The sequence below is a fragment of the Uloborus diversus genome, chromosome 4, assembly GCF_026930045.1.
Source record: "Uloborus diversus isolate 005 chromosome 4, Udiv.v.3.1, whole genome shotgun sequence".
In the NCBI taxonomy this organism is placed as follows: domain Eukaryota; kingdom Metazoa; phylum Arthropoda; class Arachnida; order Araneae; family Uloboridae; genus Uloborus; species Uloborus diversus.
In genome coordinates, this window is record NC_072734.1 from 192,859,479 (window position 1) to 192,873,553 (window position 14,075).

General features: G+C 32.9%; 1 protein-coding gene across 1 annotated transcript in view; it reads left to right on the forward strand.

Moving 5' to 3' along the window:
* Window positions 1-14,075, forward strand: part of LOC129220192 (nucleolar protein 6-like) — a 75,271-nt gene that overhangs the window by 42,469 nt on the left and 18,727 nt on the right. Inside the window, exons 17-19 of the mRNA XM_054854555.1 lie at window positions 4,622-4,785; window positions 8,458-8,610; window positions 11,963-12,060. Coding sequence (XP_054710530.1) covers window positions 4,622-4,785; window positions 8,458-8,610; window positions 11,963-12,060 — 415 coding nt within the window. The remainder of the gene's footprint in view (window positions 1-4,621; window positions 4,786-8,457; window positions 8,611-11,962; window positions 12,061-14,075) is intronic.

The following is a 14,075-nucleotide window of genomic DNA, read 5'->3' on the forward strand; positions in this document are numbered from 1 at the left end:
AAAAAGCACAGAATTTCGTTTAAAACTTATAAATTCCGTGATTTTAACAAAAATAAAAAGATATTTTAATTGTTTACCTCTTAACAAAGCGTAACAATCATCAAAAATTCTAAAAATCGGATTCCCGTAGCGGATGCAAAGAGATCGCAATTCTCAAAGTGAAGGCATCAAAAGTATAAAAACGGCTTGTAAAAGAAATGTTTTTGATAAAATTATTTTAAAATTGCATTTTAGAGTCCTATGATAAACATTTCATTAATATCTGTAGACACAGTTGAAGCAAAAAAAATAATAAATAAATAAATAAATAAATAAAATAAACCATCTATTTAGCATTTTAATTTTTGACTCTAATAACAGAAAATGGAATTTTGCTTTAAAAACTTGAAATGAGAGTTCTAACAGAAATAAAAAGACTTTTCATTTATTTGCATCCTAATAAAGCGAAGTTAGCTTGAAAAAAGAACAAAATATGATTCTCATATCAGATATTAAAAGATTGCATTTTAAAATGTAGACATCTAAAGAAAAAAGAAACGGTAATTAAAAGAGTTTATTTAAAGTTAATCATCCTTGTTAGCATCGAAAAATCAAAACCCATATAATTTTCTCCCAAAATAACAATTAAACATCGCACCGCACCCTAAAAACGCAAATATTGACAAGCTGGCAAAATGATGAGAATATTTTCTAATCAAGTCATTATAAAGGTTCAACGCCAGACGCTAAGTGGTGATAATTTTGAAGTTGGTAACACTATCTGAAGCGATCATATTTTTTTCCTTACCCTTACTATCTCTTTGCAGTTCTAAGTTCATTTCGCAGATATTATTATTGTTTATTAAATCATGAGTGGAGAAAAGTGCTTACCAATGACTTTTCAGAAAAGTTTACAAAAACACCGCTGCTAATTAGCTGTGATAAAACAAACAACCATTATATTTATTTGGCAGTAGCAATTATTTATCGCTTGAAAGAGCATCGCAAGAGTGCCGATTTTTTTTTTTTTTTTTTTCAAAATTAGCCGATTTTGTATTATCTGATCCCTCTAATTTGACTTAAAAAAAGGTTCAAAAAATTAGCGGTTTATACACAGAAATATGCGGTTTATACACAGAAATATGCGTTATTTTACTTTCAGATTTGCTCTTTCAATAAACAATTTGTGAAAGATCCGATCTTGTTTATCAGAATTTTGTGAAGGGTCCGTTTTGTTTGATCGGGATTTTGTGAAAGGTCCGTTTTGGTTGATCGGATTTTTGTGAAGGGTCCGTTTTGGTTGATCGGATTTTTGTGAAGGGTCCGTTAACGGACCCAAATATCCTCTGGCCAGACCCCTGATTAAAAAGCACAGAATTTTGTTTAAAAACTTATAAACTCCCTGATTTTTAGAGAAATAAAAATATTTTTTATTTGTAAAACTTCTTAACAAATCGTACTAAACATCGGAAATCCGAAAAATCATATTCCCATAGCTGATGCAAAGAGATGGCAATCCTTAAAGTGAAGGCATCAAAAGTATAAAAACGGATTGTAAAATAAATATTTTAGATAAAATTATTTTAGAACTGCATTATAGAGTCGTATGATAAATATATCATTAATATCTGGGCACAGTTGAAGCAAAAAATAAATAAAATAAAAAATAAACCATCGATTCAGCATTTTAATTTTTGACTCATAAAAGAAAGTGAAATTGTGCTTTAAAAAACTTGAAATAAATGTTGTTACGAAAATAAAGAGGCTTTTCATTTATTTGCATCCTAATAAAGCGAAGTTAGCTTGAAAAAAGAATAATATATGATTCTCAGTCTCATATCGGATGTAAAAAGATTGCGTTTTTCAAAATGTAGGCATTCAAAGAAAAAAATTGTAAATAAAAGGGTTTATTTCAAGTTACTTATCCTTTTTAGCATGGAAAAATCACATCGATATAACTTTCTCCCAAAATAACAGTAAAATAAACAGTCGCAATAAACAGTTAAGAGGCGATAAGTTTGAAGTTATTAACCCTATCAGAAGCGATCACCCCCCCCCCCCCCCCACCACCACCACCACCCCTACTATCCTTTGCAGTTGTAAGTTCATTTCCCGGTATATTATTGTTTATTAAATCATGAGTAGGGAGAAAAGTGCTTACGACGCCTATTCAGAGAAGGTTGACCCTTTTTCAGAGAATTTATCAGCAACACCGCTGCATAAAACAAACAAGCAAAATTATAAACCAAACTGACTTTCAGCTGTTAATTTCTTTCAAAGAAATCAACAAAAAGCATTATATTTATTTGGCCATAGTAGTACAGTGGAGCCTGTGTAAGTTGACCACTTGCTGTGCACTATTTTAGTGGTCAACTTTACAGGTTTTACTGTAGTAGTTATTTATCGCTTGCAGGAGCATCAGCATCGCAAGAGTGCCAACTTTATTTTTTCTTTTGCAAAATGAGCAGATTTTGTATAAGTTGATCCCTCTAATTTAACTTTGAAAAAGGTTCCAAACATTATCCTTTTTATACACGGAAATATGCAGCGTTATTTTGATATGAGATTTGCTCTTTCAATAAACAATTTGTGAAAGATCCGTTTTTGTTTATCAGAATTTTGTGAAGCGTCCGTTTTGGTTGATTGGGATTTTGTGAAAGGTCCGTTTTGGTTGATCGGATTTTTGTAAAGAGTCTGCTAACGGACCCAAATTTCCTCTGGCAAGACCCCTGTTCATGAAAGTAATTTTTAAAAATCTGTGTCATAGTTTAATATTTTGCTTCCTTTTCATTGCTTTTGTCTTTGTGGAAGAAAGATGAAAAAATTGACAAATACAAATGTGACGACCAGCAACAGGCTCTGGGCCCAGCTAGGCTGGTCCTAGTCAATTAATTAGTCCCCAATGAAGATCAATGGCCCTCTTAAAGTTATCCACTCCCTTGCTCATTACCGCCTCTTCCGGTAAGCTATTCCAAGTGCCCACGACCCTGCTGAAGTAGTAGTTTTTCCTGATTTCCAAGTTAGCCTCAGATTTAAATAGCTTAAAACAATGACCCCTTGTCCTGCTTTCCCCGCAAAAATTTAATCCATTTACATCTTTCATTTTGATAAATTTAAATAACTGAATCATGTCCCCTCTGACTCTCCTTTGCTCCAGGCTATACATGTTAAGCCTATTAAGTCTGGTATCATAATCTAAATCTGAGAGTCCCCTTACTAATTTAGTTACCCTTCTTTGAACCCTTTCCAATACAAAAATATCTTTCTTCAGATAAGGCGACCAAAACTGAACAGCATACTCCAAATGAGGTCTTACTAAACTCCTATATAAAGGCAGAAGAACTTAGAATTGTTTGAAATAGATCTATTGATGAACCCAAGCATTTTGTTGGCTTTGTTACTAGCAATACTGCACTGTTGACTAAACTTGAAGTCCTGATTTATAAAGACACCCAGATCCATAACATTTTCTGCCTGATTTATGACTGAACCCTGTGAACGATATCTCATACGCTTATTTCCATGACCTAAGTGTAGCACTTGACATTTCCCTACATTAACTGCCATACCCCATTTATCTGCCCACTTAGTAATATGATCTAAATCCTCTTGCAGCTGTTTTACTTGTTCTTCATTTTCGACAATCCCCATAACTTTTACATCGTCAGCAAAACAATTCATGCTTCCAGAAATATTTTCATTGATGTCATTCATAAATATAATAAACAAAAGAGGCCCTGAAACTGATCCTTGAGGAACCCCACTTAAAACATCACTCCAATTAGAATGATTTCCTCTCACAACTACTCTTTGTTTCCTACCAGTAAGCCAATTTCTAACCCAAAGTAAAGTTTTTCCTCCTATTCCAATGTCAGCTAACTTGCCGAGAAGAGCAACATGCGGTACCTTGTCAAAAGCTTTTTGAAAATCAATATAAACAACATCCACACATTTTTTGTTATCTAAAGCTGAGGTAACCTTGTCGTAGAAATGCAATAAATTAGTAGTACAGGATTTACCTTTCCTGAAACCATACTGCAAACTAGTCAACAGACTATTAGTCTCTAAGAACATCATGATCTTAATTTTGATCAAAGTTTCGAAAATCTTACAAATCACCGAAGTCAAACTTACAGGTCTATAATTCCCAGCAAGACCTTTAGACCCCTTCTTGAAGAGTGGCGTTATGTTAGCCAGCTTCCAGTCCTCTGGCACCATCCCCGAGTTATAAGAAGCATTGAAAATATTCAAAATAACATCCACTAATTCCTCTGCACATTCAACTAAAATTTTTGGATAGATATTATCTGGTCCCGGAGCTTTAGTTGCTTTAATCTTTTTCAAATGAAATAAAACCTCCTCCCTGGAAAATACAAAATCCTCAAGCTGTATAATCGCTTTTGTCTTGATTCTCTTTTATACTATATTTTTTCTTTTAGCTGCTCTCTTGTTTAGCTGACAATTAGTTGCTAAGAAACATGGTTGCTAAATAGTTATTCTTTGAAAAATAAGTATGAATATTGTGATTAATAAAAAACTCACTCAACAGGAATTTTAAATGCAATATCATTATTCTTTGTTCCAACATTAATAAAAACGTTAGACATTTTTGCTCTGTTGTTGTAAATATATTTTTTTCCAGGATGGCTTCATTTTTCGCATTGAAATAGCTTGCCACAAAGAATTGTTTTTAATGAAACAAACAGAGTTGTCAAATGGAATGAAGAAAGTTCAAGATACCGCTGAATCTAAAGAGTTGGAGTTGAGAACTTCAATTATACCTAAAGTGACAAGTCTACTTCAAGGGTAATATTTAATTACGCACTTTTGCATGTCATCTGTTGCAATCAGTTATGTCATGGGTGCTCACTTTTTCGGATCGTGCAGGAAACTTCCAAATTGTGACGCATACTCCTAAACTGCCTAACCCAGTAAATATCTCCAAAATTTTTATCAACATAATCAAATTCCCTTAAAAGTCGATTTTTCAGTAATAAAAGTTTCAGGAAAAATCCCAATGCTCATGATCGCAAAAATGAAAGACCTTGTCATTCACGAGTGCGAAAAGGTTATTTTTGATGCACGTTTATTTCATTTTCCTTCTTTGTAAATTTGTATTTCCCAAAAAATTGCGGTAAATCGTTCCCAATTTTTCTTTGAATTTCATAAACCTACCACTACCCTTGGATTCAGCAGCCTCAATATATGATGTATTCAAAAACCATGTACAGTGGATTTGTATGTGTCTATGACAAGGTTACCATGGCTTTACATAACAAAAAGTGTGTGTATGCTGTTTATATTGATTTTCAAAAAGCTTCTGATAAGGTACCGCATGTTGCTCTTCTCATCAAATTAGTTGATATAGGAATAGGAGGAAAAACTTTACTTTGGGTTAGAAATTGGCTCACTGGTAGGAAGCAAAGAGTAGTTGTGAGAGGAAATCATTCTAATTGGAGTGATGTTTTAAGTGGGGTTCCTCAGGGATCAGTTTTAGGGCCTCTCTTGTTTATTATATTTATGAATGACATCAATGAAAATATTTCTGGAAACGTAAATTGTTTTGCTGATGATGTAAAAGTTATGGGGATTGTAGAGAATATGGAATAAGTAAACAGCTTCAAGGAGATTTAGATCACATTACTAAGTGGGCGGAGTGCTACACTTAGGTCATGGGAATAAGCGTACGAGTTGTTATTTACAGGGTTCAGTCATTGGTCAGGCAGAAAACGTTATTGATCTGGGTATCTTAATAAATCAGGATTTCAAGTTTAGTCAATAGTCACCATTGCAAGCAACAAAGTCAACAGAATGCTTGGGTTTATCAACGATCTATTTCAAACAAATCTAAGAAAGTTCTTCTGCCTTTATATAGGAGCTTAGTAAGACCTCATTTGGAGTATGCTGTTCAGTTTTGGTCGCCTTATCTGAAGAAAGATATTTTTGTATTGGAAAGGGTTCAAAGAAGGGTAACTAAATTAGTAAGGGGACTCTCAGATTTAGATTATGATACCAGACTTAATTGGCTTAACATGTATAGCCTGGAGCAAAGGAGAGTCAGAGGGGACATGATTCAGTTATTTAAATTTATCAAAATGAAAGATGTAAATGGATTAAATTTTTGCGGGGAAAGCAGGACAAGGGGTCATTGTTTTAAGCTATTTAAATCTCAGGCTAACTTGGAAATCAGGAAAAACTACTACTTTAGCAGGGTCGTGGGCACTTGGCATAGCTTACCGGAAGGGGCGGTAATGAGCAAGGGGGTGGATAGTTTTAAGAGGGCCATTGATCTTCATTGGGGACTAATAAATTGACTAGGACGAGAACAGCTGGGCCAAGAGCCTGTTGCTGGTCATCACATTTGTATTTGTACACCCTGATATTTGGAATACATTTTGTCAGTCCCGACGAACGTATGTGCTTTATCCAATCTCCCTTTATAATGTACACCCCATACTCTGAGCACTTTTTCTTGGTCCCATGAGTGTGCAAAAAAAAAATAAAGAGAATCTACTGTATCATTCAATTTTTGGAAAAACAAGTGTATATTATCCTCTTGTCTGTTCTGTAGTTGGAGGAGAACGTCATTTTTGAAAACATTTGGATTATTATTTTTTACTGCTTTTTAAATTAAAGCTGTCATAAGCAATCTAAACAGACACTTTTTGGCCTAACAAACATTAGTTAACCATGACTACGACCCTTTGAGTAAGTGTGCCCCCTGAAATATCTTTTTCCAACTATGACACTAGTTTTTTCTGTTCTGATTTTGTTATTTCTTCACCTAAGCAAACACTATGCACTTTCAGATTTTCTTGTTCATGGCTTAAATGAGACAGTGAGAAGTAAAGGGATGCAAGTGGACATTTTCAAGTTTTGAGTAAAACGCGTATAAAGATAGGCTTTCATTCTTTTTTTTTATATATATAATCATGCTGTATAGCAGCAACTACCAGGGCTACTACTAGCATCTTTTGCCCCAAGACAGAGGAGAGGTTCACCTACCATTTATACTGGTTGCCTCCAAATTTTTAATTTTGCCACTTGCAACCCTTTGTTTCTCACTGCATCAGGGTTGGCAGGTTTCTGCCGAGGCGGTAAAAACCACTGGTAGAAACCGGTTAAAACCGGCATGGCAAAAACCCCTTTCTGCCACATTTATGGCAGAAACTGGCAGAAACTCAAAAAGTGACATAAATGCAATTCCTGACATACAATAGAAAATGTATAAGAAAAATAATTAAATATTAACCCAAATACAATTTATTTACAACACTATCACCATTCAAAATCAAATTTTACATTGTTTTCACACTGCTGCAGCCTGTCACAGAATAAAAGTTTTGACGCTGTTTCTAAACGTAACCAATTTCTCAATTTGTTGTGCACAACGGAGAAATTTGAAAAGATTCTTTCAATCACAGCAGAACTAGCAGGCATTATCCTCAAAGAACAAGCAAGATTCACAAAACTTTCATCTATAGCACATTTTTTCAAACTGGACCACCATGCGGTATTTGGAGTAGTTGTTACAACGTGATTGGGAAAATAGGTTTTGGGAAAAGGGGCCGATTTGTTTTGTAAAGCAATGGTATAAAGTACATAATCAGGGTTAATATTTGTGAGTAAAGTGTGGGCACTTTCTTCTTGATTACATGATAAATTTACTCCCTAATACTTTGGATTGAGCATATAGGCGAGTAAATGATTATCAGTAACTGCTTGATTAAGCTCTTTGAGAATAGCTTTATTCAGTTATATTAAGTGTAAAATGACAAGTTCTTGTATTTTAGAGTTTAATGAAATAAAATAAATCTGTATTTATTTAAATATTTGATATATATATTACACTTTATATTAAATGCAAACAAAATAATTATAAGTAACAAACTGAAAAATTTGTTAGGTTTACAACATTACAAGGCTAAAATTTCTAACACATAGCAATTTTAACTATGATAAATTTTACTTTGCTTTGGAAATGTCAGTCTTGTTGTTTAACATATTTTTACACTAATTATTAAATAACTATTACATTAAGTTTTTGAAATGACGAAATGGAGTTATATTTTTCATTTTACTTAATTGCCTGTCATTAAGTAATTACTAGAGCTATTAAAAAGTTTTCTAGTTTTTGCCAGTTTCTACCAGTTTCTGCCGGTTTTTACCGGTTATAACCAGTTTCTGCCACTGGCAGGGCAAAAACCAGTTTCTGCCGGCAAAAAGCCAACCCTGCACTGCATCAAATATCCTTTGTTTGCTCTTTTTTTTTAACTGCTCGTAAAAGTTTTACATTGTGTCTTGGGAAATTTATATGAATCCCCTAGCAAATTGTAAGTGAAAAATTGAATGTTTTCCGACTTGTTTCTTTTTTGTACATTCTTTTTTAATAAAGTTCAAGTGTAAAGAATTTTTTTTTTTTTTTGAGTACAAGTGCAAACATCTTTACTTCACTGCTGTGTATTTATTTCTTTGCAGCCTTCATCAGCAACACAACTCCTTCGGTACTGCATGCCGGCTGGCCAAAAGGTGGCTCTCGTCTCAGCTGATGCACTCGTACATTCCTGATGTTACCATAGAGCTTCTGGTTGCTTATCTGTATACCCACCCTGAACCTTACACTTGCCCTAGGTAATGTTAAGTTTTTTGCTCCCACTACCAAAATTATTCCAAAAGGAATTCAAACAAAGAACAATCCATCGAAAACCTTGCTTGCACTCATGGCTGCCACACTTCCCTCCAGGGAACAAAATTCCGTCTTTTCAAAAATTTCGACAATCGGATTTTTTTTTTTTTTGTTTAAAGAAAATCAGTTTTGAAAAATCTTTTTCATCTTTAAAAAAAAAAGGAAAAACAACTGTTTTACCCCTCTTTTTGCGGCTGCATTTTGAAGTCCCTCCATTGTTGATGCCAGGATGGAGGCTTAAAGCTTACAAAAGTTTTGGGGAAGCACGCTTCTGAGTTAACTCGAATCAACAGAAGTGAAGTGAAGAGAAGTCTGAAAGAATGTTTATTTTCTCTCTCAAGCGAAAATGAAAGCGGAAACTTGCTTTCTCTGCTAAAAAACGAGTTTCATGTTTGGCACGATGATTTTCACTTAAGAAACATCGATTTGACTTAAAAGACGAATTTTATATAAATAAATGTGCTTATCTTTTTTCTTATTGTTTTTTTTCCCCCATGTTCAAAATTATTTTTATATATGAAACAAATCTTTCACTTTTGAACGAATAAAAGATCTGAAAGTTATCTTTTGAAAGAAATTTTTCAAAAGGTAACCTGTTTTTTTCCAAAAATAACTAAGTTACTCAATCTGTTAATTTCAATCATTCTTATGTTAATCTGGAAAATTTTGTTAAAGTTTTTATCACAACGCATCTTATAACCAAGAATCTCATACCTGAATTTTTTTTTAATTACTATTTTTTTGTATGAAATACAAACTATTTATGTAACATAAACTATATACAATCCAAAACTTTTTTCTGCAGTAGCAAATGGTGAGTTTTTTATTGTATTTTATTATTTTCTTTTTCTACTTTTACCTCCTAAAAATCTTAGACAATGATATGCTATTTTTTTTATTTAGATTTTAATTTTTACTTAATCTTACACAATTTGGTTTTACTATATAATTATAACATCAAAAATTAGCATTATATATGTGTCTAAAACATCAAACAAACTAAGCACTAACATTTTGACGTTGCAAAATGGAGCCACGCGCTTTTCAGTCCTGGCCAATTTTTAGAGTGGCACCCATGCTTGCACTATTATTTTCAACAATGGTTTTGTGAATAAATTACGAGTTAAGTCCTGAGAGTTTTCATTACAGTATACTCTCGATGTCTCAAACTTCGATATCTCGAAAACCGTGATAGGATGAAAAATTATTTCCCCCCTTGATTTTGCATATTCATTTAATGTTTTTTTTTTTCATTCTTATGTTGGGTTTTTAATCAAAACCTTGCTATGGCGAATATATTTCAAAGTCAAATATAATTTTTCTAGAAAATACATTTTATTTTCTTCAAGCAACGTGAGGAATGTTTCCAAAAATTTCTCTGATTCGGAGAAGCGTATCTACTGACACTTTCAATCAAAAGCCCGGGAGTGTCAAAAAATATAAGTCCTGAGAAGCCCAAGAAACCTACCTAAAACTTTTTGCTCCCTTCTTATGCCATTTCGTTGGACCTTTTGACTCTATTTTCACCTCTGTAAAAAGGGGAGATGAACTGAAAACCCCTTTACAGACACAGGAAATGGTGCAATCCTTTGTCCAACTTTGTTTGTTCCAAGCCGCTCAAAACTCGTTTGAAAACATTCTGCAACTTGGTAATCCAAATCTTCGATGAGTTTAGTTAACATTTTTGTTATTGTACATATTAGGACTTTTTTCAACTCTCATTATATGTTTCCACTTGTTTTTAACTGTCGTGACTAATTTTTAGAATATTATTTTATTATTATTATGACCTTGTTATCTCTTTTTTTTTTTTTACATTCCCTTCGACTTCCTGATATTGAGAGTATACTGCATATGTACTACAAAGGTAAATGACCAATATTAGACAGGTTTCTCTGGAATGTAGGTTACCAATATCAAGTTGGTAATCTATACTCCGTGAACACCATCAGCGGATTCTCAAAATTGCATCTTTTAAGAACTCCTTTCTCATTTTTTCCAAACGTAAGTTTTTTTTTAATTTGGAAAAAAATATTCAAAGTGGAAAAAAATGCAATTTTCTTTGCATTTAAGTTTTTAAAGGGTTTCTTTCTTAAGGACCTGATTGCTGTTTCTCATCAGATAAAAGTTTTACTGGTACATATTCATTTCTTGGCTTTTTTTCATAGCTTTTCTTATTCCTTAGCTTTGTATCTTATACAAGTATTTTTTGCCAATAATTAAGATATTTAAGATCCTTTCAAGATTATAATTATTCAAGTAAATTTGAGTTTCATTTATGGGCATGTGTGACCAAAATTGATTTTTCAGCCATTCTAATTCTAAATTTTGTTTAGAATTGATGATAAAACGTAAACAAAATTTAGGAGACTATAAATCAAAAAAGATGCAGCAGTAAAATAGTTCTATTTATTTCATTTATTTTCTAGCTGCTTTGCAGGGTCTACCTCTAAAAAAACAGTTTGTCAAGTGACACGTGTCAACAATCAGGTTTCAATTAGAGAAAAAAAATCTAAAATTTCCCATCAGAATAGTCATTGTCAAAGAACGAAAACGTCAAAGCAAAAATTCCTGAATAAATAATACGCAACACTCTATACATACAACTAAAATCCTTGAAAAAAAAAAAAAAAAAGAAGCACAAACGATAAATTTTCGACATAAAATTGCTATTCCATTAAGCTTAATGATGCTTTTTGATTTTTTCCTGGTGATTTTACAGCCTTTTTGTTTTGAAATTCGAAGGAAATGATGAACCTCATGGGTTATTTTTTGCAGGCTTTCGAATGGCGCCAAAATTGAACTGGTTGAATAATTATATCGGGTAGAAAAAGCCATTTAATACCATTTTCGAGTCTTAAAATTAAAATTTGAACGGTTTGGTTCTTTTTCAGCGTTAGAAAACCCCCCTATGTTCCTTCTCTGGTGCCAAGTACCTCCCTGCCAAATTTAGTCCAGATTCGACGAAAACTGGATTTGTATAGGGAACATACACGCATGTATACATACACATATATTCTTTGTTTTATTTATATAGATGTTGTTGTTTAAAAGAAATATTTATTTTTTAAATTTTAGTGCTGTTTAAATTGGTCGGTTGAAATTTGATTATAATGTAAGAAAAATAAATGTTACCCGAGTGTGTACCGTACTCTTAAATATATGCCTTTATTGTAAAAATGCTTTAGTAATGTAGTGTGTATTGTAAGTATTTATTATAAAAAGTGAAGAAAAAATGCATTCATATCACTGGAGGTAATAGCAAAATCACTTTCACAATTGAAATTTCATTTTCAGTGTACCACAAGTGGCCTTTTTGAGGTTCCTTTCTTTGCTTGCCTCTCATGACTGGGAAGGGTGCCCCTTAATTGTGAACCTCAACGATGAATTGGAAGGTGAGTGTGAAATATTGCATTTCCCGGCGTGACCTAATATTCGCGCTAGTTGCATTGATTCCACCATATCCTCATATAAATAATAGCCAATGATAAAGTAACCCCCGTGTTTCAACAATGAAACTCGCACCACGTCACGATAATTTGATAATATGATTTGGTAATGTTTGACATGCAGGGAAATTCTTTATTGTGACAAGGCTGAACTCGATCCGGTCACTTAACTGTTTTACTAGTAAGACTATCATTTCTGGGGAATGAAGAAACGAAAGCAATTAACGCTACCTACTCAGGGTTGCCACGCCACAGGGAAACCTGAAGAAACAGGGAAAACACAGGGAATTCAAAAATCAACAAATAAACAGGGAAAATCCAGGGAATTTCGAAAATTTCCTCAAAAACCTGGAAAATGCAGGGAATTTTTTTTCCTTCTTAAATTAAAGTTACAAAATTAATTCCCAAATATATATAAACTACCAAAAATTAAATAAATAGTAATAATTATAATGAGAATATTAATCAAGTTCAGAAATAAAGTAAAATAAAAAATGGTAATTTTGCTTGAAAGTTTTTTTTAAAAAGTAGATATTAAAATATTTATCATAAAAATAGAATCTTGAATTTCATAATAATTTAGAGTGTATGAAATGAGTCGTCATAATCATTGTTCTGGGTCACTTATACACTTTTAGGTCCATGGCTAAGATAAGTTTTTTTTTTTTTTTTGAATAAAAAGTTGAATATATTTAACCACCATGCTATTATTTCAGTTATTATGAATTCTTATTTATTTAGAAATTTGTGTTTAGTTTTTTTACCCTGTGGTGAAATTATCAAGATATTAATGTTCTTTTCCAAATAATCAGTGCGTTTGTAATGTTTTATTTTCATACAGGGAAAATACAGGGAATTTTTTTTTTCAAAATTGAGTGGCAACCCTGCTACTAGAGTTTAGGATTAATCCTTTGGAGTTAGGGTTGAATACCACCAAGCAGGCAATGGTTTCGTTCAAATGTAGAAGCAATTTTCACCCGTCATACCTTGACGGGCGACTTTCTATTCTCATATAAATAATAGCCGATGATAGAGTGATCCACGTGTTTCAAAAATGAAACTCGCGCCACAGCATGATAATTTGATAATATAATTTGGTAGAGTTTAACATGCAGGGAAAGACTTTATTGTGACAAGGCTGAACTCGATCTGGTCACTTAACTGTTTTACTGGTAAGACTCATTTCAGGAGAATGAAGAAACGTAAAAATAGTCAACAATGACCGCTATCTACTGGAGTTAAGGATTAATCCACTGGATTAAAACTTAAAGTACCAAAATATCGGCAAACATGCAATTACTGCGTTCAAATGTAGAAGTAAATTTTCACTCGTCTTACCATGACCGGCGACTTTCTAGTTTATAATAGGTGGCAATTCACTAAATTTCAATGATTAGGCATTTGAGAAATTTTGTAGGAAAATTATTAAAACATTGCAAAAAAAGAAAAACATTTTAAACGAACTATAATTGAAAATAAAAATCTCAAGTGATTGAAAAACAATTTATTTGTCAGTGAACAGGGCTAAGGTAGAAATACATGAAATACACCCAAGGGTGATTGTGTTCCGGTATTTTACAAATTTTCGGTATATTCGGACGTATTTCCGGTATTTTTATGTCCGAAAATACCGGAATTATGTTTTTTTTGTTATGCTTTTATCTACGTACCTCCGCAATTTTTTAAAAATTATATAGTACTCATCAAATATACCTGCAAGAGCCTTAAGATGGACACCTATCCCGTAAGATGGACAAATGTTAAGATGATTTTGTATAACACCAGCTCAAACGTAACTTTGTAACCCATTAAAATTTTAATCAAATGTACACACACTATTTTGACTCTGACTATTGAACTATTTAATGCTATGGCATAGGTGCACTTAAGTAATAGGGGCCAAAGATTACCCCCCCCCCCCCTTCTCGCTTTGAAACTTTCAGGTATTTTTTGATGAACCC